This window comes from Xyrauchen texanus, chromosome 40, assembly GCF_025860055.1.
Source record: "Xyrauchen texanus isolate HMW12.3.18 chromosome 40, RBS_HiC_50CHRs, whole genome shotgun sequence".
Classification (NCBI taxonomy): domain Eukaryota; kingdom Metazoa; phylum Chordata; class Actinopteri; order Cypriniformes; family Catostomidae; genus Xyrauchen; species Xyrauchen texanus.
This window is the reverse complement of record NC_068315.1, coordinates 11206187-11230796: the sequence shown is the minus strand read 5'-3', so window position 1 is coordinate 11230796 and position 24610 is coordinate 11206187. Positions and strand designations below refer to the sequence as shown.

At 35.7% G+C, this 24610-nt stretch overlaps 1 protein-coding gene across 4 annotated transcripts in view; it reads right to left on the bottom strand.

Moving 5' to 3' along the window:
* Window positions 1–24610, bottom strand: part of LOC127633861 (vesicle transport through interaction with t-SNAREs homolog 1A-like) — a 164658-nt gene that overhangs the window by 117825 nt on the left and 22223 nt on the right. For 2 of the 4 annotated variants that reach the window (XM_052113219.1, XM_052113217.1), the window contains exons 4-6: window positions 24395–24472; window positions 18448–18468; window positions 10723–10807 (exon numbers count right to left, since the gene is read on the bottom strand). In XM_052113219.1, coding sequence (XP_051969179.1) covers window positions 10723–10807; window positions 18448–18468; window positions 24395–24472 — 184 coding nt within the window. The remainder of the gene's footprint in view (window positions 1–10722; window positions 10808–18447; window positions 18469–24394; window positions 24473–24610) is intronic. The other 2 variants (XM_052113220.1, XM_052113218.1) reach the window with 1 other exon arrangement.

The window sequence follows — 24610 nt, the reverse complement described above, 5'->3', positions numbered from 1 at the left end:
CAGTTGCTGAGAAGTAATTTCCAACTTCTCTGGAAGATGCTTTTAATGAAAGACCGTATCTGCAGTTATTAGATCACGTTGAATTCAAAATGTATTCATAAGTGTTTCAATTAGAATTTAGAGGTTAAAGTAGTACTTCAAAGATCTATATTACATGGTCCCTTTGATTAAAAGCTTCCAACAAAACGAAGACTTCTCTTGATACCATTTTCAATATGGCACCAAACCACTTAAGTCCAATAGTGATATTCCAAATAATTTGCTCACAGAAATCAATCAAAGTACATTTACCTTAAATATTTCTTCACCTATTCCAAATAATTATTTATCAAATATGGGTACAGTTTATTCCGTAACAAAAAGAGAGCTGAAATATTTACAAATTAATGTGAAACTTTTTAAACAGCATCAGAATCTTGTTAAATTGAAATAGCTATTGTAGGTGATGTGTCAAATACAGCCAGAGCTTTTAAAAGGGAGAATAATAAAAGCAGAATTATATCATGCTGCAGATGATCAGTATTGCCCATACACCCCCCCTCCCCCAACAGAAAAACACTGCGCTAAATAAATAAAACTTAAATGAGCTCCTAGAGTTGTGAGTAAAGCTTATCTTTTCAGGAACTTTCAGTACCAGAAAAAACATCCAAAGACTTGAGCTGAGAGAGCACAGCGGTGGAGGCCTCTTGTCACCCAGTGTGGAGACAGAGCGGAGGAGATGGAGCGATTCATCAAGCCCTACCTTTTTACGGTGGCTCAAGGGCGCAGCCTATCTGCCAAAGTGTAAATTGCAATCTCAGTTCTCTTAGCTACAATCACATTGATCAAGAGTGGAATAAATTCACATGACAGTAAAACTGCCCAAGCCACTGAAGTAACACTAGAAGCATTCTGTAAATTAGATTTATGCGGTCCAAAATAGATAAATGTTTCAGACAGATTTTGTTGTTTTTAAACATAGTCATATAAAATGCAATCGTCTAATTGTGTGTACAGCAATTTAAGTCTAATTGCACAATATCTATCTACAATTCTATGATCATTCTAACGCTTTCTAGAGCAGAGGACTTCAAGTATTTTTTGTGTTATATTCACCTTCAAAAAGGTCTGCTTTAATAGTAGTTTTACAAACTGTCATTAAAGATGTCAGGATGATGGCAGCAGGGTTCCCTGCAGAACGCAAAACAGTGTTCTGCAGGGAACCCTGCCTCCCCACCCTTCCCAGACAAACGTGAAGCTGTCCCACTGACTGACAGATGGAGCACCCATCTGACAGATCGGGCAACGCTTTTCATGTTCAGTGGGCGTCCTCAGCCCACGGCCGCACCAGCCCAGGGCGCGACCCGCCGTGGAGGAAGCCACTTTGAGGAACGGTGCGACACAAGCAGCCGCAGAGGGGACAGACGGACAGCACTAATGATGGCTGCTTATTTTTTTCTACTATGCTGCAAACCGAGGGTTGGTCAGCATTGAGATACACAAACAATCACACACTGAACCCTATTTAATCTGAAAACAAATAAGATTATCTGCACTGGGTTAACTATCCATAACAAAGCAGGTCCGGCAGCTGTTCAAACTTATGATGATGAAGCTATAAGAATTATTGACACTAATAGCTATTATGTTGTCAAAAAAGGCAAGACTGACTGTTTAAAGATTAAACATGTAGATGGAAAGCCAGTGTCTTCTAAAGATCACACTGTTACTCAATAATAACAAATAATTAAATGCCTGAAGGAGGTATTTAAACTATTTCTAATAAAGATTTGCTAGGTATGACACTATGTAGGATTTTTTGCTATTTTTTTCCACTGCTTAATAAAAAAAATATAACAAAACTTACAATTTAATACAATTTAAATTAAATTAAAACCCTATTTTAATTTTCAAATCTAAATACACATTTGGCCCAATTGCCCAGTAAAAGAAAAATGTATTTTTGCTCTTTCTAATATTTCTAACATTTAAAAAAATAAAAGTCTAATATTTCTAACAATCAAACAAAGTGTCTGATGTGAGTTTTTCTTTTTGATGGACACTCATCATCACATTTTTCCAGTAGATCAAATCATCACTTCTTAACGAAACTTACTATACTATATACTGATAATTACATGATTATAAAGTATAATTATCAGAGATATTATTCACAAACGCAACACACATTTTGCTAACACTTCACAATAAAGTTGTATTATTTAACATAACACAATAGTTATCATGAACTAACAATGAACAATACTTTTACAGCATTTATTATTATTAGTACATATTATTAGTAGTATATGTTAACAAGCTGAATAAGTTAACAATCATTATTATCTAACATAAACTAACAATAAACAAAATTTGTAAATTAATATTAACCACAATAAATGTAATCTTGATGATGTTAATGTAAATGTAATGAAAGGAAAAAAAACTTTAGTTACCGAATGCATTAACTAATGTTAACGAATAGAACCTTATAGTAAAATATAAACATAATTTTATGTATTGATAATATTGCAGTACTCTGAATGGCACCACTTCTGGTTAGATGCACTGAGAGACAGACAAAATAAAGGAAAACCAAACAAAACTGGAAGCTAAAAAGTTGCCCTCCTGTCTGGAATTTTTCAAGCTCAGTCTGACTAGTTTCCCTCTTAATCTCAGCCACCCAACTCTCTGCGACTCCTTAGTGAATTACGGCTGCTTTTCAACTGCCATCAATCTCCTGTCATCAGCATGTCACTCCCATCACACAATTACATTTATGATCCTCATTCCGCAGTGACAAGGCACTGCCCCCCCCCCCCATCCCATTTCCTTTTACTTCATTTCACTTTACTCTCTGCTTTTAGATATTCCCGGGCCTCAGATGTGCCAGCTCTTTAAAGCGGCCGATGAAGAAGCGCCCATGGGGGTCCTGGGTATTTGCTTTTGTCTTCTATTTCCTTCCAAAACAGTTTTATTTAACGCAATCCAGCTCGAGTGCCCTCTTTCACTCACTCTCTCTCTGTCAACCAAAGGTCAATGAAAGACTCTCTCTGTGTGTGTGTGTGTGTGTGTGTGTGTGTGTGTGTGTGTGTGTGTGTGTGTGTGGGCAGGTTTGGGTGGTTTACTAGGACATTTCTTGAGGTTACAAACTGGTAATTACAAGGGTATACGCTATAAATGTGGTTTATGAGGACATTTCTAGTGTCCCAATAATTAAAATCGTACAAAATTATAACTAGTTCATACAGTATAAAAATCATTATCTCTATGGAGAGTCCTCATAAGGATAGCCAAACCAAGGTGTGTGTGTGTGTGCGTTTTTGTGTGATATAAATAGACTTGAAATGAAAATATATATTTTTTGCCACTCTCTGGAGAATTTACTACCTTTCTGACAACAAAGTTACTGATGGGTCAGGAATGTTTCAAACAAATAATTATAAAATAAGCTAATAATAAAATAAGTAAACACTTTACAATGCTTATTATACTGTGTATTTGGGTAGTTGACATCATTTGCAACACACTCTCATGGCGAAATCGTAAGGATTCATAAGACTTTTCTTAATTTGGCTAATTTGTATGATATCGTGCGACTGTACTCCTATGACTTTCACTACAGCCAATGATGTCGCTGGACATCGTTTCCATCTAATACGCAACAATTACTTGCTTCTGTCACACACAACTGCTCCCTATCATGTTTACACACTCTACTGATTAGTTAGGTTTAGATAAGGGGTTTGGGTAAGGACATAATATTAATAAGCATATCCTTACGCCTCATGCATGACACTCAGGCTTACATTTGCATTAGACATCCGGGCATTTGCACGTGATGAAATAAGAAAAATTTAAATGAACGGACTCGTACAAAATCATATGTAATAGCCAACTAGTAAAATATGTATGAATTTTCATGAGACTGGGCTGTAATATTTAATTTGATTTGATAAACAACATCAAGATTTTAGGCTAAAATATAGATGGTAATTTAGAGGTGCTGTGACTATAAAAATAATAACAATAATGCAACTTTTGAAAGAAAAATGCTGTTTAAAATACTTTTAGATGGAGTAGGACAAGTAGTCTTTCCAAAAGTGTTTTGAATTAGTAAATATTGCAATTCATGTTATATAATAAATTGGCTTTCTATTTATATATATTTTTTTCTTTTTCCTTCCTCTCAGCAACTACAATGACAAAAGTATTTATGCATTACACATAAACAGTGTGGCTTCCAACAAATCCAGCTTTGCAGACTAAATTCTGCTCTTCCTTCGACCTTAAAGCCAACATTATTTCAAACTCAATCCTGAGGATATAGGAGATTTCAATGAATCTAGATGGTGGCAAGTGTTGTTGGAGAAGTGTATTCAAAAGCTTACGTCTCATTCTGTCACTCAATAGTTTATCTAGAAAAATGGATCTGCTCACCCATCTCCTCCAAAAGAAAAACTACTCAAACTGCTTTTGGGGATTCAACAGACAATGATTCCACTTAACATGAGCGAATATCGCAATACCGATTCTAATATATCAACAAGTCGACACCTGCATTCAGTTTCTGCAATCCCGGACACAGACAGATGCAAAAGCACATAAACACTGGCTACTCAAGTTTGTTGGTTCAGCTCTTGCATTAAGAGCCTGTGTGCTGGGTTTGCCATTGTGCAAGTTTGGCCCTTTGTCTAGATGGACCGAAAACAGCGAGTGCACCTCAGTCACAACAGTTCAAGCGTAAACACCTTTGTGTGTCTCCATATAATACTGTTGCCCATGGACCCCCAAATCCGTGGAACAGCTGAGTCTTTCGGTGTCAAAGATAATGGCGATTTATTGCAATGCAAGGCTTTTTTCAAGCGCCCCCATCCCCAAACAACCCCCCCGTTTGCTCAAACCGATTAAAATTAAGCCGTAAACATGTGAGAACAGAATTAGCACATTTAGCGAGTCTCCTCTCCCACATCCCATTTTCGCTCTGGAGCGGCTGATCCCTGTAGCTGAACGCGGGTGCAATTTTAATGACGGGAACCGTTTTTGAAGTCCAGATGAAAAAAGCATCACTCGCGTTTGTGGCGGAGCTAGATACGGCGAGGCTGGGTTCGACGTGATTGGTGGGGAACGACACAGACTTAGACTCTAGGCTCTTCGATAGTATCGGTGTCATTTTCCTCTCCACGATAAGACGCCTCGCTGACAAGGCACGATTAGGACAAAAAAAATTCATTATTACATCGCCTTTCATCCGCCGGGGGGTTTCATGATAAACAGCTCACCCGTAGGTAGATTTACAGAGTAGAAAACCTTATATTACACTCACACACACAGTCACTTATATTTCAGTGAATTCACATTTTACAAGCAATTTACATTGCATATCCATATTTAAAAAGCTGTAAAACAAACATAAGTTCAAACTTCTAAAGAATTGTCCTAACTGGTTGCCCAAAAAAAAAAAAAAAAAAAACATAAATTTCTATGAGAAAATGCCCTCATTACCACACAAAAACCCACCATTGTCTTTAGAAAATACACTCTAGCCAAGATCCTCTATTTGCATATCTGCATAACTCTGGTGTTAAAATATTTAACTCTTGTGGCTCTGCTCCTTGAATTAAACAATTATCAAATAACGGCATATTCTTTTTGAAACACAATGCGGCATTCAAATTTCAGCAAACTACAAAAACCCAAGCTATTTGGTATGCTATACCTCGAGGAAATCCACTTCACAAAATTGTCCTCATTAAACAGAGAACATTACCACTGTGTTGAAACTTAAAACACAACTATACTAGGAAGGAAATCAACTGGTACAGCCATGCTGCTATAAATAATGAAAGACAATGAAACAATTAATAACAGATGTATTACATTTATAACAAATGCAAATGGTTGGGAAAAAACACTGATCTCGAATTTAGAATTTATTCAGCATTAATAGATAGATATTATGTATCTATTCCACTAAATAACTTCCACTGAATTTTGTATCCTTCTAAATATCCCAAAATAGTACATATTTAAGAAGGGCAACAAATAAAACAAATCTAAAAATGGATTATTGAAAGTAAAGCTAGCTCATAATTTACAAGAACACTAGGATTCTGAAAACTCAAAATACTATGAGCACAATAAAAACCTGTTATGGAATGTTTTCTTTTTAAAGGACTTTTTGAATATTTTTTTTAACTGAAATTAAAGTCATTATTATTATATTTATTTTTATCAAATAAAAAATATGAATAATTATAATAATAATTTTGCTTCTAGTTTTTAGTTAGAGATTATTCTAAATGTCATTTTTAAATAACATTTTCCAGCACATTATTAACAAAAAAAAGATAATTTATATTGGTTTATTGATATATATAGAATATAATTATTATTATATAATAATTATTATATATTATTAACATTATTAACATAAAAATAAATATTAAGTTACATTTCATTTAGAAATGTATTATTACAATAATTGTTATTTTATTATTATTACAATTATATATTTCTGAAATTAGCATTAAAAAAAGTCCAAATTAAGTGCTTGGAAAGAAAAAGCCATGACAACACAAATTACCATTTCGAAGGAAAGAGTTACTAAGTTATCAGTTTCCCATAATGGCAAAAAAACAAAAAACAAGTAAAAAGTGAAGAGGAGAGGGGGAAAAAGAAAGATGAGAAAGAACACGGAAGGGAAAGAAAAAGAGGAAGAGAGAGAAAAACAGAGTAACAGAGACAGCCACGTGTCTGAGACACTCTGACACCCATGGACAGAGACAGCATGTCTTAAAGCCATATTTCCATTCAAAAGCTGTGTTTTATTATGTTTACAAAACAGACTTATATATTTATTTTTTAGATTATTTATTTATACCGCGGGCAAGCTCGGCTTCCCGTAAATGTCAGCGACGACAATAATGGTGCTCCCCCATCGCTTGCTCTTTTAATACTACTGCAGAAAAAAAATCAAACCGCTCTCAAACAAATTTATGTACTCTTTAATAAAGTTGTCACATCATCACAGGGTCCTTGCGTCGTCTGCCGGGGTTGCTTAGCTTAGCCGCCATGGCTACTGCTTTGTTGATCGCTTCAATGATTTATCACAAAAAAAAGAGACAGAGAAAAAAGGAAGGAGAGAGAAAGAATGAAAAGAAGGGCCTCTCGATTGAGTCATTGGCACCTTTGATTGACAAGACCTAATCAGCTTATCTGGGTGCTAATAAAGATGATAGCCTGCAGAGACACTCTCTACCTGGCTCTGCGTGAACTTTGGGCCCTGTTGAGGGCCCCAGGGGCCAGGCCCCAACCCTCTCTGCTTATCTAAACAGCTGAAATCAATCCCTAATGAGCCAGTTTCATTTTGCCCCATCGATCTGATGCCGCAGCGGCTGCTGTGTATTCAAAGGCCACCACTCTGCTCCTTACGGCCAACGTTTCTCTCAGTTCGTTTGTTTACATCGGCTTTTAACACAATCAGACAGTCCATTAAGATTAATTCTGATTAATCAATAGATTTCGAGGTTATGTGCACAAAAATGTTCCATAAATTCTGTGACTATATAGTTGTTTACATTGTTTTCTTTGGATAAAATGTGACAAAATATTAAAAAATTGTCTAGCATTCCTAAATACGACTGCAAACAACTGAATTATAAGAATTATAAGGCATTTCATTTTCCGGTTTCCACATCTACTATCTTGGCTTTTATAAACAGCCGGGGATTTCTTTGATTAGGGTTTATTTAACGCTTGTGGATTCTGGGACATCTCTGATTTAAATGCTTTTAAATTGGCTGCTTTACTCCCTACTGTACTTCAGGCTCTCTTCAGGCCAGCATGCCTCTGGTTCAAGCAGCTTTAAAGTGGGTGCCCTCTACTAATGAAGACCCATGCTTAATTTATGAAACAAACAGTTTGGTAAAAAAGCTCCAAAGATGTTAAAAATGTCCAAAGAGCACTCTCAATATCTCCCAGAGAGCCTGCAATGCTCCTGACATGCTGTTTGCTGGACTGAACACATTAAACACCAACTCACCCTTGGTTCAGCTATCCTCATGAGGACTCCCCATAGAGTTAATGATTTTTATACTGTACAAACTAGATTTTATCCCCTAAACCTAACACTCACAAAAACCCTCACAAAAAACCAAACACACACACACACACACACACAGAGTCTACTCACTACCACTGCATAGTTTTTACCATGGCACAGACTAACACACCAAAAGTGAAAATACACAAATTATTATTTTTCCTTTCTAAAAAGTCTTAAGTTTGATGGCTGTTCAAGGCCCTACAACATGGATGGCCTTTACTATTTTGCTTTAAACTCACAGTATTTATCATTATTATCAAATTTGTAAATGTCAAAATTCAATATAGGCTTATCTGAAGCAAAACAAAACAAATACAAAAAATATGTATAATTGGCTTTAAATTTAGAATTTTGAAATATCTTACTGTAATAATACTGCAGCAAAAATGTTGGAAAAATAAAAGCATGGTCCAAATGATTCTATTAAGCAAATGGATAAATTAAATAATTAAATATTAAAGTATATGTTGAGCATTATTAGCCCTCAGTTTGAAATTATTTAATAAGACACTGGCATGAATATTAATGTAAGGTGTCACCATAATTGTACAGTAAATATATAATATATAAATATATATAATATATATATCAAAATCGCCAAGATGTAAGTTTAAGCACTTCTCAGCAGCAGCGAGTGTCGCAATATTTCCAATGTAAACCTTTATTTTGGATAATAGAAACTGTTGTATTGATCAAGTTGCGGGGGTGCGACTATTCGTTGGTCCCGAAACAAGTCTCAGTGTGTGTGTGTGTGTGTGTGTGTGTGTGTGTAAGTGAGATGAGAGCGAAAGAGAGAGAGAGAGAAAGAGAAGGAGCCCAAGGACTAAATTTAGGATATTACAGATATTGTTTGTCATTCTTATTCAATGTACTAAACAAATGTCTTTGTTTTATTCTGTTATTTTGTTGTGGTAGCCTGTAGGGAAATAATTTGGCTAAGTGATATGGAACCGGTATGCAGTCAATAACAGGAACTACTTAATAGCAGTGTGTATACTTGAAAAATAATTGCACACCTTAGAATGTCTGTCATCCAATCAGAATCAAGCATTCAACAGACCTGTGGTGTGTGTGTGTGTGTGTGTATGTAAATTATATATATATACATACTTTATATATACAGTACATAATATCTATCTATGTATCTTAAATATGGGGGCTGAGGGTCACTGCCGCAACCAAACAAAGATTCTTGCAACTTCATAACAGACACTACAGCGGGTTGTGTTTACCCCGACTCTGTGCCAGATGATGACTGTGCATTTTGTGCATGGTTGATGTGTCCAAATCCCAAAAGAACAGGGTTTGTCCTTCATAGGGCCACTTCAGTTTAGGACTACCTGTTGCTTTGTTTTGAAGATGCAGGTGTGTGCAGTGAGAGCGTTGGGGTGGTCAGTGGGGTAAGGGGGTCAGGGATTAGAATCACAGGAGTTTGACGCACAGGCTGAGTTGCGCTTTAATGCGGTTAGACAAGGGCTGAGTAAACAGCCATTGTTCTGTATTTGCAGCTCCCACACAGAGAGCAGTGGAATCAGTGCGGCATTGTGCCGGATGAGGGGTCTCAGAGGCAGAAGCTTTCCTTTAAGGGGAAAATTCTTCTCACAGGGGGTCTCATCCAGTCATTGGAGTGTATGGCTTTCTGCTTTGGTACCTACTAGCTATTCAATTGGGCAGACATAAGAAAAAAATATGTCTGCATACCAGAAAACCAAAAGGGTTTTCGCTCATTGAAGTGAAAAGGAAATAAATCTAATGTTAGACAGGGTGGAAATAGAAAAAAAACAACAACAAAAAAACAAGCACAGGCTTGAGAGAATCCAAAATAAATGAAACTACATTTTTAAGCAAAGGATGCAGATTGCATTTATGAATTTGTAAGTTGTTCTTGCGAGACATCAAAAGCCAGTGGTCTGTGCAACCCTTTCTTGATTTGAATTATTAACTGTGTCGACGTCGCACACAAGCCACACTACCATTATAGTGTAAATTAACAAACTTTTCAAAACTATGGCGGAAGATAAAGAAAGCCAGTAGCTTCTTGAAGAATGAGCTTTGATACGTCTCCAAGGAATACACTCTGCCTCAACAACATGGAGACAGTCAGGCTGAAAAAAATAGATGCCTACTGATTTAATCTATTTCAGATCTAAATTAGCTCATTTTCTTGTATTTAAAGATGAAAACGAACCTTAAAACAAATGTGAATCAGGTGACATTGAATGTGTTTTATTTAGAAATGGGTTTCTTAAAAGATCTCGGTCTTTATTTAGCTATAAAACTGCAGGACTGTAGTGGCAGGCTGTTGATGTTTATTCTAGTCAACACGCCATCATTTGGTACCCATATTAAAAACTCTTTCTCTCTCTCTCTCTCTCTCTCTCTCTCACACACAAACACACACACATACAGTACACGCCACACACACACAGGTAGGTGAATGGAAATAAGGTGGTGTGTTTTGTGTGAGCCTAACAGTACTGCGGCTCCTGCTCTACACCTCTCTCTCCTTTGCTTTGCTTTGATGTGCTTCTGAAAATGTCACCAGTCGTCAAGCTGTTTTTTTCCCCTCTCTTTTTCTAGCACGCATACGAGTGAGACAATTTGCTGTCGCTCACCCCCCTACCCAGAATGCCTACCAGTTTCCACCGCTATCTGGTAGCCAGCTTCCAGCCTCCGAGATGACCTTTCCAGCCTCTCTGTGTTATCCAACAGATGTGATCTCTGAAAACAAACCACAGAAACAGAAAACAATGAGAGTGATTGAGAAGACTTACAGAGGCATTTTTCAAGTCAACACAATAACATATACTGTACACTATGCCAAAGCATACAGATTAATTTGTTGCAATTTAAATCGTATATTGATTCAAGAACACCTAATTACATGTTGCGTTTTAAAACAAACTGGACTGATCCTCGTGTAAATTCAAAAGCAAAAAAAAATTTAATAATAAGGATGGTTGTTAAGTCTAACACTTTTCCTTCCTTTTAATTGAGGCTTCCTTCTTTGAATGGCTTTTTTCTGAAGGTGTTGCCAGATCTCATTACCTCACATTTAGCACCAGGGCAAAGATTAGCATGGGAGGGATGGTTAATTGAGTTGTAATATATTTTCAAATGCTGCTTCAGATTATCCAATATCTGTGTTGTTCAGGATGCCACCATATAGCTCATTACACTACATTGTTTTGTAATTTTAAGATAAAGGTTTTGACTCTTAAGTTATTTACCCTAAAAGTTACACTCAATAGTTTTTATCTAATGTTTACTGGATGTTTAGATGTCAGTAAATAATGCAAACAAGGCATATAAACTTTTCATTGAAAGGTTGATACGTCTCAAGTTCAGAAATAGATGTGCACGCTCAGAAATCATAAATGTGAGATTAAAACAAACACCATGGTCAAGAGCTAGACATATTAATATTGCACATAGTGGGCAGAATTTTGGACCTTCAAATGATGAGAAATTAATTTAATAACTTTGGTCATACTGAAACTATTGGCAGCTGTTCAGTGGTTTAAACTCATTAACTTTTGATAACAAGGGGAAAAATACTCTTTAGATAAATGCCATACCCCTTATCATTTGGAGAGAATGGGAAATTAACCACAAATATACAATATGCTTTTTTGTTATTTTATTATAGATCAAAATATATTATAACGTGATATATAAAATACTCTTTGCATAATGCATATTAGGGTGTTTCTTTAACTTTGATAACTTTTAAGTCCCAGGGGATGACTTTTATTGAAACAAATAGATTTCGGGCCCTATTATAAGAGCACTATGCCATAATAAATAAGCGCAATTGGGTATGGCCAAGTTTTATTTTTTTATTTTTTTCGTGTAAGCATGCACAAAGTCTTTATGCAAGTGGGTTTGGTGAAATCACGCACACATTGAGCTGATGGGCTGGGTCAAAAGAAGGTTTTGGAGGTTCATCTCCGGTTATTGCAGCATCTGAATCCTATTATATAATACATCCCCTCAAGCATCAGATATATATAAAAAAACAGCACATTCATTAGTTGGTAGTGTAAATGGACCTATATGGAATGAATTAGAATAATAGAAATATAGACACACATTGTTTAGACAATGTTATTCTCATCAGAATTTGGATGTATGCTATGTTAAATTACACGTAATGTAAGCATTATTAATCATTTTCATCAACTGACACACAAATCATGGCTAATGTTAATAGTAATGGTATTGCCACACACTTCACTTCTACAGGTCGATTTTGAACAATTATATTCAGTTATTGAAACGTGAAAAAATTCAACTAAAAATATTTCTAAACAAACAAAACTCAAATATAATCAATTTTAATTTAAACAATTATTTATTAAACAAAAAATAATATACTAAATCCAAACATTTTATTCTCTCCAACTTCTCTGACAGGCACCTTTTGCAGTGACTTAAAAATCCCTCTATGACAACAGGAGGAAAAATACCAATACTAATTAGATCATGAATACAATTCTAAATATAAACATGATAATAATAATTGAAAAATAAACCATAACCTCTAGCAAGTTTAACATAAATCTATTTTTGTTTCATAAAATGATTGTCAACTGCTCATAAAACGATTGTCAGGGATATAATTTGATGTTCCACTACATTTTCAGAGATTGGACATGAACGTTACTGCCACCTGCTGGTGGAATCTCCAAACTGCAAATACAGGAACTGAGTTTGGACTTTGCGCTGAAAACAGACCTGCTTTTGAAACGTATTAGCGCAATGACCTATTTATCAGGAAAAAACTAATTGTGCTTTGCGCCACAGCATTTACATACAATACATTCACACTAGTGCAAACACTTTGGTAGCACAAATATTGATCTTAGAATTAGCACTCTCATGAAAATTTTATAAGATGTAGCGCACAGTCGCTGTCCATAGCGCTGCACTTTGCGCACTCACGAAAAAAGAGCCCTTCAACTTTTTCTTTCAGTTAGGTGAAGGTCACATAAAAATTTAATTGGAAACTTTTTACCTGGCCTTCATCAAATGCCTTTCATGTACAGATTTTACTGTTTGCCTTGTCCCAGACCAAGACAAGAAAATCCATTATAAAAATACAAATGATTACATTTTAAAACTATGATAATATTAGCAAACAAAACCTTTTCAATATTTGTTGTGTGAAAACAATTATCCAAGATGTCCATTCCTGTGGCCTCATTTCCACCACACCAAACAATAAGTCAGTGTATTTGTTAACGAAGTCAACAAAAGTGTCAGAGAAAAGCATGCTTAAGATGAAATATGGCAAGTGATGTTTTAAGAAAAATCAAGATAAATATCACGTGAGCAGAGTGTTTTTAGAGGGTGTCATTTCCAATCAAATTGTAATTTTTCCAAATGACACAAAAAGTCTGAAAAAATTATTTAATTGTGTGCATTTATGATATATGAAATATTAGCAACAAAATTAGCCTTAGCAAAAGCCTAATTTAGAAACATACAAATTTTAATTTCGATCACTGTCATTTCCACCCCATGAATATTCTATTAAACATTACAGAATGTGAGATGTGGTGAAAACTGCCATGATTTTAAGAAAAGAACATGACAAAATGACATAAATCCTCTATGAAGCATGAACATAGACTGATTGACATTGTTAGTGGGCAAATTTCTTTTCTTTTTTAAACCTAGTGTAAAAAGGTTTTAATAACACTTTTCTAGAAGTCCGCAGTACTAAAAGTGCCCAAAGTTAAAGAAAAATCCACACATCCATTTTCTAATAAGTCACATCATTTTTTACTATGAACACAAAAATTGACCACTACCCTGTGCAATTACTTAATAGTAATATGGCCAGAAAGGTAACTAACTATATTTCTAATGGACAGTTAACCTTTTTTCTTGTTTACATGCACAGAGAGAATAAAGGCAGAGAGAGAGAGAGAGAGAGAGAGAGAGAGAGAGAGAGAGAGAGAGAGAGTTTCCAGTTCAAGTTAAGCTGTCAAAATATGTAGCGGCTAATCACTCCAAGGAAAAGAAATGAAAAATAGACGACATTCCACTTTTTTTGACAATCACAGAGAAGGGAAAGAGGGTGAGAAAAAAAGAAAAACTCTGTCTGAACTTTTATTCTTCTCCTCTCGGTTGACAGATGTCATTTAAAATAGCTGAAACACTTTTTAATAGTTTAAGGGAGGGGGTGTTAGTGGGAGATGGAGGGGGGGGGAAAGATAGAGAGATGGAGGGAGGGAGAGAGAGAGAGAGAGAGAGAGAGAGAGAGAGAGAGAGAGAGAGAGAGAGAGAGAGAGACAGAGAACAGGAGTGGGAGAAAGTATGGGGAAAAGGGAGCCATATCTTCCTAATGAGCCCCTCTGGATCAGCTGAGATGGAGGGGACGTATTGACATGCACCGCTTAAACTAATACACCTAGACCAGGGATGTGCCTGTGTGCCTGGAAGCACACAGCAGCCGGGGATACTGACAGAGTAGCTCGCTCCCCCGTCTTCAAAGAGCTCAAGTGATTAGTATGTTATCATTACCATTCGAAACGTGATTTTCCTATTCCCTCTTGGCAAAGGTGACACGTCTCGGGGAGACGGCCAGCAGTCTCGCGCGCTGGAAAGCCACTTCAAAGCTTTTTCTTGAATTTCACTCCCTTGCTCATTCTTACTCAGTCTATTTTTTGGAGGGGGGGGGGGGGATGTTGATGTCTATTGTGTGCAGGGAGGTATAGGGGTGACACACACACAGAAGTAGCAGTGAAGGTGGCCACATAGGTGCCATGACGATACAACGAAAGAGTCACCTATCAAAAACAATAACTGTAATTCTAGGCATGGTGGAAACAACACCTTCGATTCGCAACTGTAGTTTTGTTTTCAATATATGTCAGGCATGTGGATCCAAAGCATTCACAAGTACAGTTGGAAGATCACTATGAGTAAAAGAGCATATTAGACACAAAGACATATTTTTATAATATATCAGAGAGATTAAATAAAACAAAAAGGCCCAGGATGCATATCACTCATCCCAACAAACTGACCTGAATAAAGGAAAAGCTACTGATATATTCTGCATTAGAGCGGCAGGACTGTCAAAATTGTCTCGCTTTTTTTGGTCTTATGGAGTTCAACAGAAGCTTCTTTTAAAGAGGGCATGATTAACATTGGTGTGCCTACAACCGCTTCTGTGTGTGCCCCTTCTCATTTGTGCCAATGCATGTATGCCTTTTTATCTGACACCTACATTTTCTACAAAGACGTTCTTAGATACTATAAATGAGAAATATTTTTCGTCTTCTTTTTTGTTTTTTTCTTTCTTTTCTAGCCGCACTTCAGTTGTAAGTTATTAACGTGGAACTCAGGAACAATGCAAACGCAACTCAAAAGAATTGTCTTCCCTTCTCTCCCCCTTTTTTCAATATCAAACACAAGCGCTTACAATCGCAATTTTCAAAAGTTTTGATGATTCCTTATTTCAAATGGGGGGAGGGGGGGGAGTCAAAGTGAATAATGATGACAGCTATGATTCAGACTGACTATGTGATCTTCTCCACCGTTTGTTTGGGACTTGTAAGAAAAGGAATTACAAGTGTCAAACAGCTGTGAATAAGGCTGCTAAATATTTAAACATGTTTTCCAGCTGAGGAAAAAGTACAGTTTTAAAAAGCGGCTAAGTGTGTATAAGCTGTATGGGCTTTGATTAAAATTCAGTAAAATGGGAGGAAAAGAATAGAGCTATGTGAAGTGTTGAGAGAAGAAAAATTACTGATTTTTGAGCAATACATTCTTGGGTGGAAAGAGGGTGTCTCCTGACCCAAGGCTGAAAAAATACTATACTCCCATTTTGTTTGGCCATGTGGGGGGCCAAACAAAACACAAGTCAAGGTAGCAAAGACCGGAGAACTGTGAGGGGCTGTAAATTATAAATGCAGGAGGATGGTGTGGCTCTCGCACGAATGGGATTATTCAGCAACAGGAAGTGAAGAAGTCTAAGCAATATACTGATGTTCACAGGCGTACACACACAGACTGTCTTTGTGTGACTACCCAAACACTGATATGGGAGTCAACCCAGTCTACAGAGATACTCCAAACCAGAATGATTGCTGAATTTCTTCTCATATCTGAGCGAAGAGAATAGTCTAGCATGACACAGCCTGATCTATCTGAGTCTATATTGTTGACTTCAAGATATATTCCGGATTCAATACAAATTAAGCTCAATAGACAGCATTTGTTGCATAATATTGATTACCACAAAAAATGATTTTGAATTGCCCCTCCTTTTCTTCAACAAATCTGGGTTACAGTGAGGCACTTACAATGGAAGTGAATGGGGGAAAAAATGTTAACATTATAATCCTCACTATTTCATAAGTATCCTACAAGAGGTATGACTTCAGTGTGATAAAATCACGTATTAACTACAAAAGCACAGCCACAAGGCATATACAATTATACATGTTAACATAATTTAGTGTGATAAATTAACTTGCTATTCGTATCTGTGCAATGTTATTAAAAATATTACAACTTACGAACACTACATCCTGGGAATTGGAAATAACTTTAGGTATAAAAGGCAAATAAACGATTCCATCACACTAAAATTATTATCATGTCTTGTTATGGACTTTTCCCATTCACTTCTATTGTAATAGCTCACTGTAACCACAATGTATTTATTTACTTGTATAAACAAGCCATGAGGCTAAATTATTTTTGTGGTAATCAACATTATGACACAAATGCTGTTGATTGAGCTTAAGTTGTACGGAACCCAGAATATTCCTTAAAAGCCAGGGAAAACACAGAGTACAGAGAATGGTCAAGATCATTATATTGAAATTTGTGTTGATTTCCTTTTTTATAAAACCAGTTGACACATACTTACAGCTGAAATGAATTAATAAAATGACACAAGTGTTGTTTCACTTTTCATATGTCTGATGACAGTAGGAAAGATAAGGTTTTTCATTTTTGCATCCATAAAACTTCAATGCATCTTTATAATTTCCTCAAAAGGCAGAGGGGATCAGAAAATTTGCATTCTAAACAGTGTTATCTTCAAATATAAGCAATCACTTACTAAACATCTTTACAAAAGGCAGACAGAACCATGATGCAGTGCTATCCGGGCCTCCACAGAGTGAGAAGGCTTCCTTTCTAAATGAAGATCTTTAGATATTGTAGTCTGTATGTGGCTGCATGTGCTAATAATAGGGAATCCCCGAGTCCAAACAGCAAAAAACACACACAGACACACACACACACACACACACACTTACAACCCTAGACAAGAGATGAAATTACCAGCGACACACGCACACACAAACACATGCAGACTGAGCCAACAACCTTTTTGCCGTAATCCACATGCTCACTTCCATGTTGGATGAATGCAACAAATACAAAAACACATTACAAATCGTGGCCTTATCTCGGACTCTAAGGCAGGCTATTGTATTCTCATTCACTAATTGGGGGGTGCGGGCTGTTTCCTAACTCAACACAAAGAGAACTCGGTATGGGCTGACTGTAATTCCACAGTTCTGTTGTATTAAGAGCCACGTGTGCAAATAAATCACCAAAATTGGTGATAATAAAGACAGAAAATAGCTAATTTACTTTGTGTTAAGCATTACAATGTTAAAGGGATAGTTCAACTAAAAAATAAAAAGAACTGACTTATCCTTATATGACATTTTTTGTCACGTGGAACACAAAATATGATGTAAGGCATGTGTTAGTTTCAGTCACCATTTAGTTTCATTACATTTATTTTTTCTCCATACAATGAAAACAAATAGTGACCTTTTGCGTTACAAAATTCTTTTAGGAAAAATATTATATGGGGTTGGAACAACATTATTTTTGGGTGAGCTATCCTTGCAGACACTTAACTTATGTGCAGGTGCTACAGGGGTTGAGGTGATTAAATGTATGCAGATGTTAGAAATATTGAGTTATCCTATATAGATGTTCATAACAAATGTAAAAATCCCTGTAATATTAATATAATTAATTAATATAACTCTACATGCTAATCTAAAATTAGCACCTATGTAAAGCGAATAAAAGATTATGTAGATATCCCTTCTCATTTTGTTATAACATCATGTCACATTGCATTTTCATATTTGGTGACTGTTTTGGCAAGCTGATTAAATCTTTTAAGGTTTGGTGTGAAACAGCTTTGATTTCATTCCTCATAGAGCAGCATGTAGTAACAAGCCTCATTTTGAGCTCCATCAAAAGAGACTTTAAAATCAGATTAGCGACTTTTTATTCAGATGAAGCTGGCAAATGAATGGCAGATCTGCAGGAAAGAGAGGACCAGAACGCGAAGGAATAGCAGCACTTACCTCTTCACGTAACTTTATCAACTGCCACACATGAAGGCACAAAACAGAGGGAGGGAGAAAAAGAGAGGGAGGGAGAAAGAGAGTGAGAAGAGAGAAAGATAAAAAGGCAGGAAGACATGGCAGGAAGCAGATCAGTCATGCAGCTGGGTACAGAATTAACCTTGACGATTTATCTGTTTGCATGTTTAGCATTTAGAAATCACAGACAAACACATTAAAAGAAGTTAAACACAAGACACATGCCGACTTTTTTGAACAAACAAAGATCAAGTTATCGCGTTGTCACATTAAACAAAGAGTCTGGGAATGGATTTCTCAACTCATGACGTCTAAACTATCATCATCAAGCAAGAGGGGGAGAGAAACAGTCACATCATAGCACTTGGTATGGCATAAGGGGGAAACAACACTAGCATTTCAGTCGGTACAGTAGGATAATACAGATTGTGTACAGTAAGGATGGAAAGCTTTGAGGATTTGGGCTCCTTAACAACAACTCTGTAGGATTCCTACTTCTTGGCTGTGAAAGAGAAAGTGACACCCGCCCGGCAACACTCCGTTTTTATTATTACAGGATGTGCCCAGCACTTGTGATGCACTTTTAATGATATATACCATAGCACAACAGTATAGATGAAGAGTCTACAACGCATAAGACCCATGAGGGATGAATATGTATACATAAAGCCAGAAGGGTGCATCTTATTATGGAAACAACCCACCATAGAATAAAAAATAGAAAAATTGTATTCATGGCTTATTCATTTTTGATGAAAGAGAATAACAAATGAAAACTAGTAAAACAGAGAATACATGTCTTGCTATGCACTTGGTGGCCCTTAAAAAGGGTTTCAGAAAATGGCTAAGAAACATTCAACTTAATCAAGTACATTAAGCATTTAAAAGCAGCTCTTCATTACAGCCTCTTTAGGAAAGAGAAGCGTTCTCAGTAAAAGGTGAGTTGCTTATCGTGAGCACACAACATATTAGAGGAGGAGAAGGACAAGTTTCTTAATTTGTAAGTCATTGCAGGTGATTTTTTTTCATCTCCATTTCTTTCTAGAGATTAAAGGTTAGCAGATCTAAAGGGAAGCTCTGGGCCATTATTAAAGGGCTCTCATCTCTTTTTGTGTTCGCTGGTCATTTTGAATTTCACAAATTTTAAATAATTTGCTATCGTATCAGAAAAGAGGCAGACAAACTTGGATCATAAATTATAAACTTGATACAGGCTAGATCTAGGGGTGTGTTGTTAAACTGTGGTGGTGGCCACTGTCGGTGGGGACGGCACGTTCTACGGTGCGAAATCTTTTTCTCTTTTATGTCATCAGTTCAAAACAAAGCTATGACTACAGCTCATGAATCATGTCAGTAACACTATAGATACCACATTTCTTATACAAGTATGTTGTGAATAAATTAAGGGAGGAAATTTGTACTTTAAAAAAAAATTATATACTGTATAATTAATCAGATCTGCAAAAAATACAATAATTTAATTAAAATTAAACTGATTTAAAATACTAACCAAAAGCACAGCACAACCAGATGTGCAAAGTATAAAAATGTGTTGTGTTTCAATAGTATTAAAGGAATATTCTGGGTTCAATAAAGTTAAGCATAATCAACAGCAATTGTGATATAATGTTGAATGAAAACCAATAGTGAGACCAATGGGGGTTGGGGGGAGTTTGGAGGGTTTAAAGGCAGAAATATGAAGCTTATAATTTTATAAAAGAGCTTCTCTACTCTCAAGTCATTTCAGGATTTAAGGGTTTATGGCATTATGTAGTCATGATAACGAAGTTGTAAAAATGGATATAAATATACACAGAAAAGGTAAGCAGTTTTATCACACTAACATCATGTTAAAATGCCTATTGTTCCATGTCTTATAGCTATACTTTTGAAATCGTGAGTTATTTTAACGTTTACAGATTGGCACCCATTCACTTCCATTGTAAGTGCTTCATTGTTAAAAAAAAAGGAAAAGAGGGATGAGTCTAAACACATTTTTGTGGTAATCAACATAATGTCATAAATGCTGTCGATTGAGCTAACTTGTATTGAACGCAGAATATTCCTATTATAGTGTTATAATTCAAATTACCCGCTTTGTTTTAGTAAAAATTATATGATAACAATAAAATAAAATTAATTGTAAGGACTCAACATTACGTTCTAATATATATATATATATATATATATATATATATATATATATATATATATATATATATAGATATATATATATATATATATATATATATATATATATGTTTCCTGTTAAGTCCCCAATAGTATGAAGAGGAAAATAGTTATATAATTAAAATATAAAAATAATCTGGGCCACATTGCAGTTTTTAGCCGCGTATTATTTTGGAGGAAGTTTCTTTGCATTTCGTGCATTATTCAAAAGGCCGAAGTTTACGAATACACTATAGGAGTGGCTATTTAGGTTTGGTGTGAGCCCACCCGAGTTAAACAGCCCCACAGTGCTTCTCAATGAAGACCAAACAAACCTTGTTCTATCATATTTGTGCTGCTTGGATGATTGTGAGCCCTCACCAAGCATTTGCCGACAGAATCTGGAAGATTTAAAGCTTGACGTTGTTCTTTTGTGCCTCTCTGTTTTTCTCTTTAAGACAAACCAGAAAACCCGTCTTTTGTTGCTTTACCTGAATTTGCTAGTGTTTCTCGGGTAACAGCGGGGGGAGAGAAGGGAAAGCTGTAAACAAGAAATTTCATGAAATTGTATAATTCCGTTATGATGAGTTCGTTCCTTCGTTTTTATTTTCTGTTTTAGTTTTTTGCATGTGACTTGTTATTCAAACTGCACTGCTGCAATTGTTCTGTTATGATAATCAGTGGATTTTCAAACAAAGATTTTTTTTCCAATGCGCAACTCGATACAAGTGGTAATCTGCTTCTTTTGTAGCCTGTAAAATCTGGTCCATGCCGGCTCAAACCTGCCCAATCTCTTGTGACCATGCCTTCTGCCGTGTCTGAAATCGAAACTATTCCGTAGAGTATTCGCATGTGTAAAAAAAAATGTGTGTGCGCTATCACAAGAAAGGCAGGGGGAGGGATGTTGAAAAAAAAAAAAGTGCAATGGTAGACCAGCACATTATTAAAAAAAAGAGCGATAGCGCCAATTCGGTCTCTGTTCGCATACAGATAACGAATAAATGCCGAACTCTATTAAACTGTCCTTTAGCTATTATCGCTGGGCCAACACACAATTTCAGAACTTATGATGACTCCCTATTTACTTAGCTATAAATCCTCACCATGTAACGAAGAGATTTGTGACTGGTAATGATCTGTTCAGCCAGGGCTATATGAAATGATCCTGACCTCTTTCAGATCGTAAGGAATTAAATTGACCGACTCACCTCAGTCACCCCCCCAATCCCCACATCTATTCCCCTCTGCTCTATCGCTCCTGTCGCACTCACTAAAAAACCCTGAAGTTATGAACACTCCACTCACAACAAGTCTTGTGGTAGATTCCAAAGATTAATTAATAATTTTTTTATAAATGGAAATTAAGTAAATTCATCACCTGAGGTCTGAGAGAAGCTGGTCCTTCCTTTCGGTTAAGATAATTTAGTTATCTACTTAAGTTTGTGCAAATGAAAACTGTATGTGTAAAACTGATACAGAACATAAATGGTTTTTGTTTTGTTTTTATGGGATAAAATGGGACATAATAGGATATAAATATTTTAACATCACTCTTTTGGCTGCTTCTGCAATATATATATATAATTTTTTTAATTTTTTTACTTGCACATAAAAAAATTAAACACACATACAGAAAAACAGTATTTTGATTGCTTTACCTGAGTTTGTTTATGTTTCTCGAGTAACAGTGGAAAAAAGTGTACACAAGACATTTGGGAAATTGTATAAATATGTTTTGATAAGTTAATTTCTTCTCCTTTTTTCATGCCAGTTGTTTTTCCAAACATATTGCTTTTTTTCCCTATTTTTTATTTTATTTCATATTATATTATAGAATATAAATAAGATATGTATTTTTTATATTTGTGTGTGTGTGTGTGTGTGTGTGTGTGTGTGTGTGTGTGTGTGTGTGTGTGTGTGTGTGTGTGTTTAAAATTGCTTATATGTAAATAAATAAACAAAGTCAATAAAAACGATAAATATATATATATATTGATTACTAATATAGACTTTATTTTTATTTAGTGACATGCAAAGAATTTTAAAGCCACATAAATATAAATAAATAAATAAATAAATATAAATAAATAAATAAATATATATATATATATATATATATATATATATATATATATATATATATATATATATATATATATATATACATACTGTACCTGTACGTGAAATAAAATAATCATGCATAGACATGTAATCCTGTTTTTTGCATTTTTTATTTCTTACAAGTTGCTGTTTACAGTTCAGTCTTCTGCTTATCACCTTCCCCTCTTGTGCTTAATGTTTGTGTCTTTGTGTGAAAAGAGGATTTTGATATTGTAGGTGACAGAGAGTGGGGAGCTCGATTGTGTCTAAGGCAATAGATATAATGGCATCCCAGAACACTTCATCCATTTACCAGATCAATGGATGCAATCAAACATAAAACATATCTATTGTTATTGTCTCTAATGTCTTGTTATTAGGCAAATTATCTTTAAGTGTTTAGAGAACGGCTAATGTGAAAAAGACTAAGCAACTTCTGGAACTGAAATATAATCCTTTTAAACTACTGTCCTATTGTACAAACACCACTAAAGTGAATAAAGTATGAAAGCAGACATTTTAAAAATGCATATCAAATGAGCTACTGTGGCGTCCACTCCGATTCATAATTATTTTTGATAAAAGCAGCTGTCATTGAGCACATTTTGAATAACAATTTAAGTAATATTATTCGTCATAAAATAATTTTATAAAAGGAAGAAGGGAGTCATTGGAGAGAAAAAAAAACAAAGCGAGATATAATTTTTTCATCCTTTTATCCAAGAGTTTGATAAAACCATCATTGTCTAGCTGTGGGTTTGACAGCTCTAGGAACACTTTCTACTCTCAACTTCATATGAAGTGTCACATTAATTTTTCTTTTGTCTCACTCATTTGGTAAGAAAATGCATTTCAATTACTCATCACGGCTAACCGTACATGTGTTTATAAGATGTATAGCGTGAGGGTCGTCTGTGAAATGGTAATAAGGTGGGGAAAAAAGACAAAAACAAGAAAACAACTTTAGTAGCTACAGACAATCTCACAATTCTTTCAAAAGGTGCTTGTGAATACACTGTGAAAATGTCTGAATATTTGTGGACTTGTGTGTGTGTGTGTCATATCCAAAAAATAAAGCATGACAATTAATATGCAATAATTCATATAATATATTATTATTGAGACTGCTTTTAAGAAGCATTTGTGTAGGTGAGAGAATCAAACATAATCTTAAATATGAAATGCCCACTATTTGTTATAGGCAATAAATTATATATCTTTATGTATGTGTTAATTTATAGCAGTAATTCTGAAACAATGCAAAACAGCCATATTAAGATCACGTGGCTGTTAAGGTACAGGTTTCCTTCCCCATTAGTAATAATAAAATTTGCCATCATTGCATTGCAGTTACTGTATATCTATGATTTGGCAGTATATTTAGAGCTCTCCTAATTTTCCAGAATCTTTGGAAGAATAAGGACTCGGGCAGACGGCTAACAGCTGCGAGAAATGAGGGAATTTACCCAATCTGGTGCTGCCCAGACGCTGGTTAGTGCCTAAAGCCCATTCAGCATTGGACAGCTTTGCATTAAACAGTGTTGCTTCTGCATGACTGGGTGCCAATGCCTGCCTCTCTCTGCCCCTCGTGGCCCTGACCCGTCCTCACCCCGAGCAGCCACCCACACTGGGAAAGCTCAGCCCCTGATTAACACCCTACCTGACTCTCCGCGGAGCTCCCATCTTCCCCCAGGAGCTCGTTGCGCACCTCATCACTGTAGGCAATACGTGACCTTTTCTGCAATGAGGAGAGAGAAAAAGAGAGAAAGTGGAGAGACAGAGGAAGACCAAGGAGAAAAAGAAGATGAAGAAGAGGACAAGAAGAGAAAGCAAAAGAAAAACACAAGCGTTAGTTCACTTGACTTGAAAAATAACA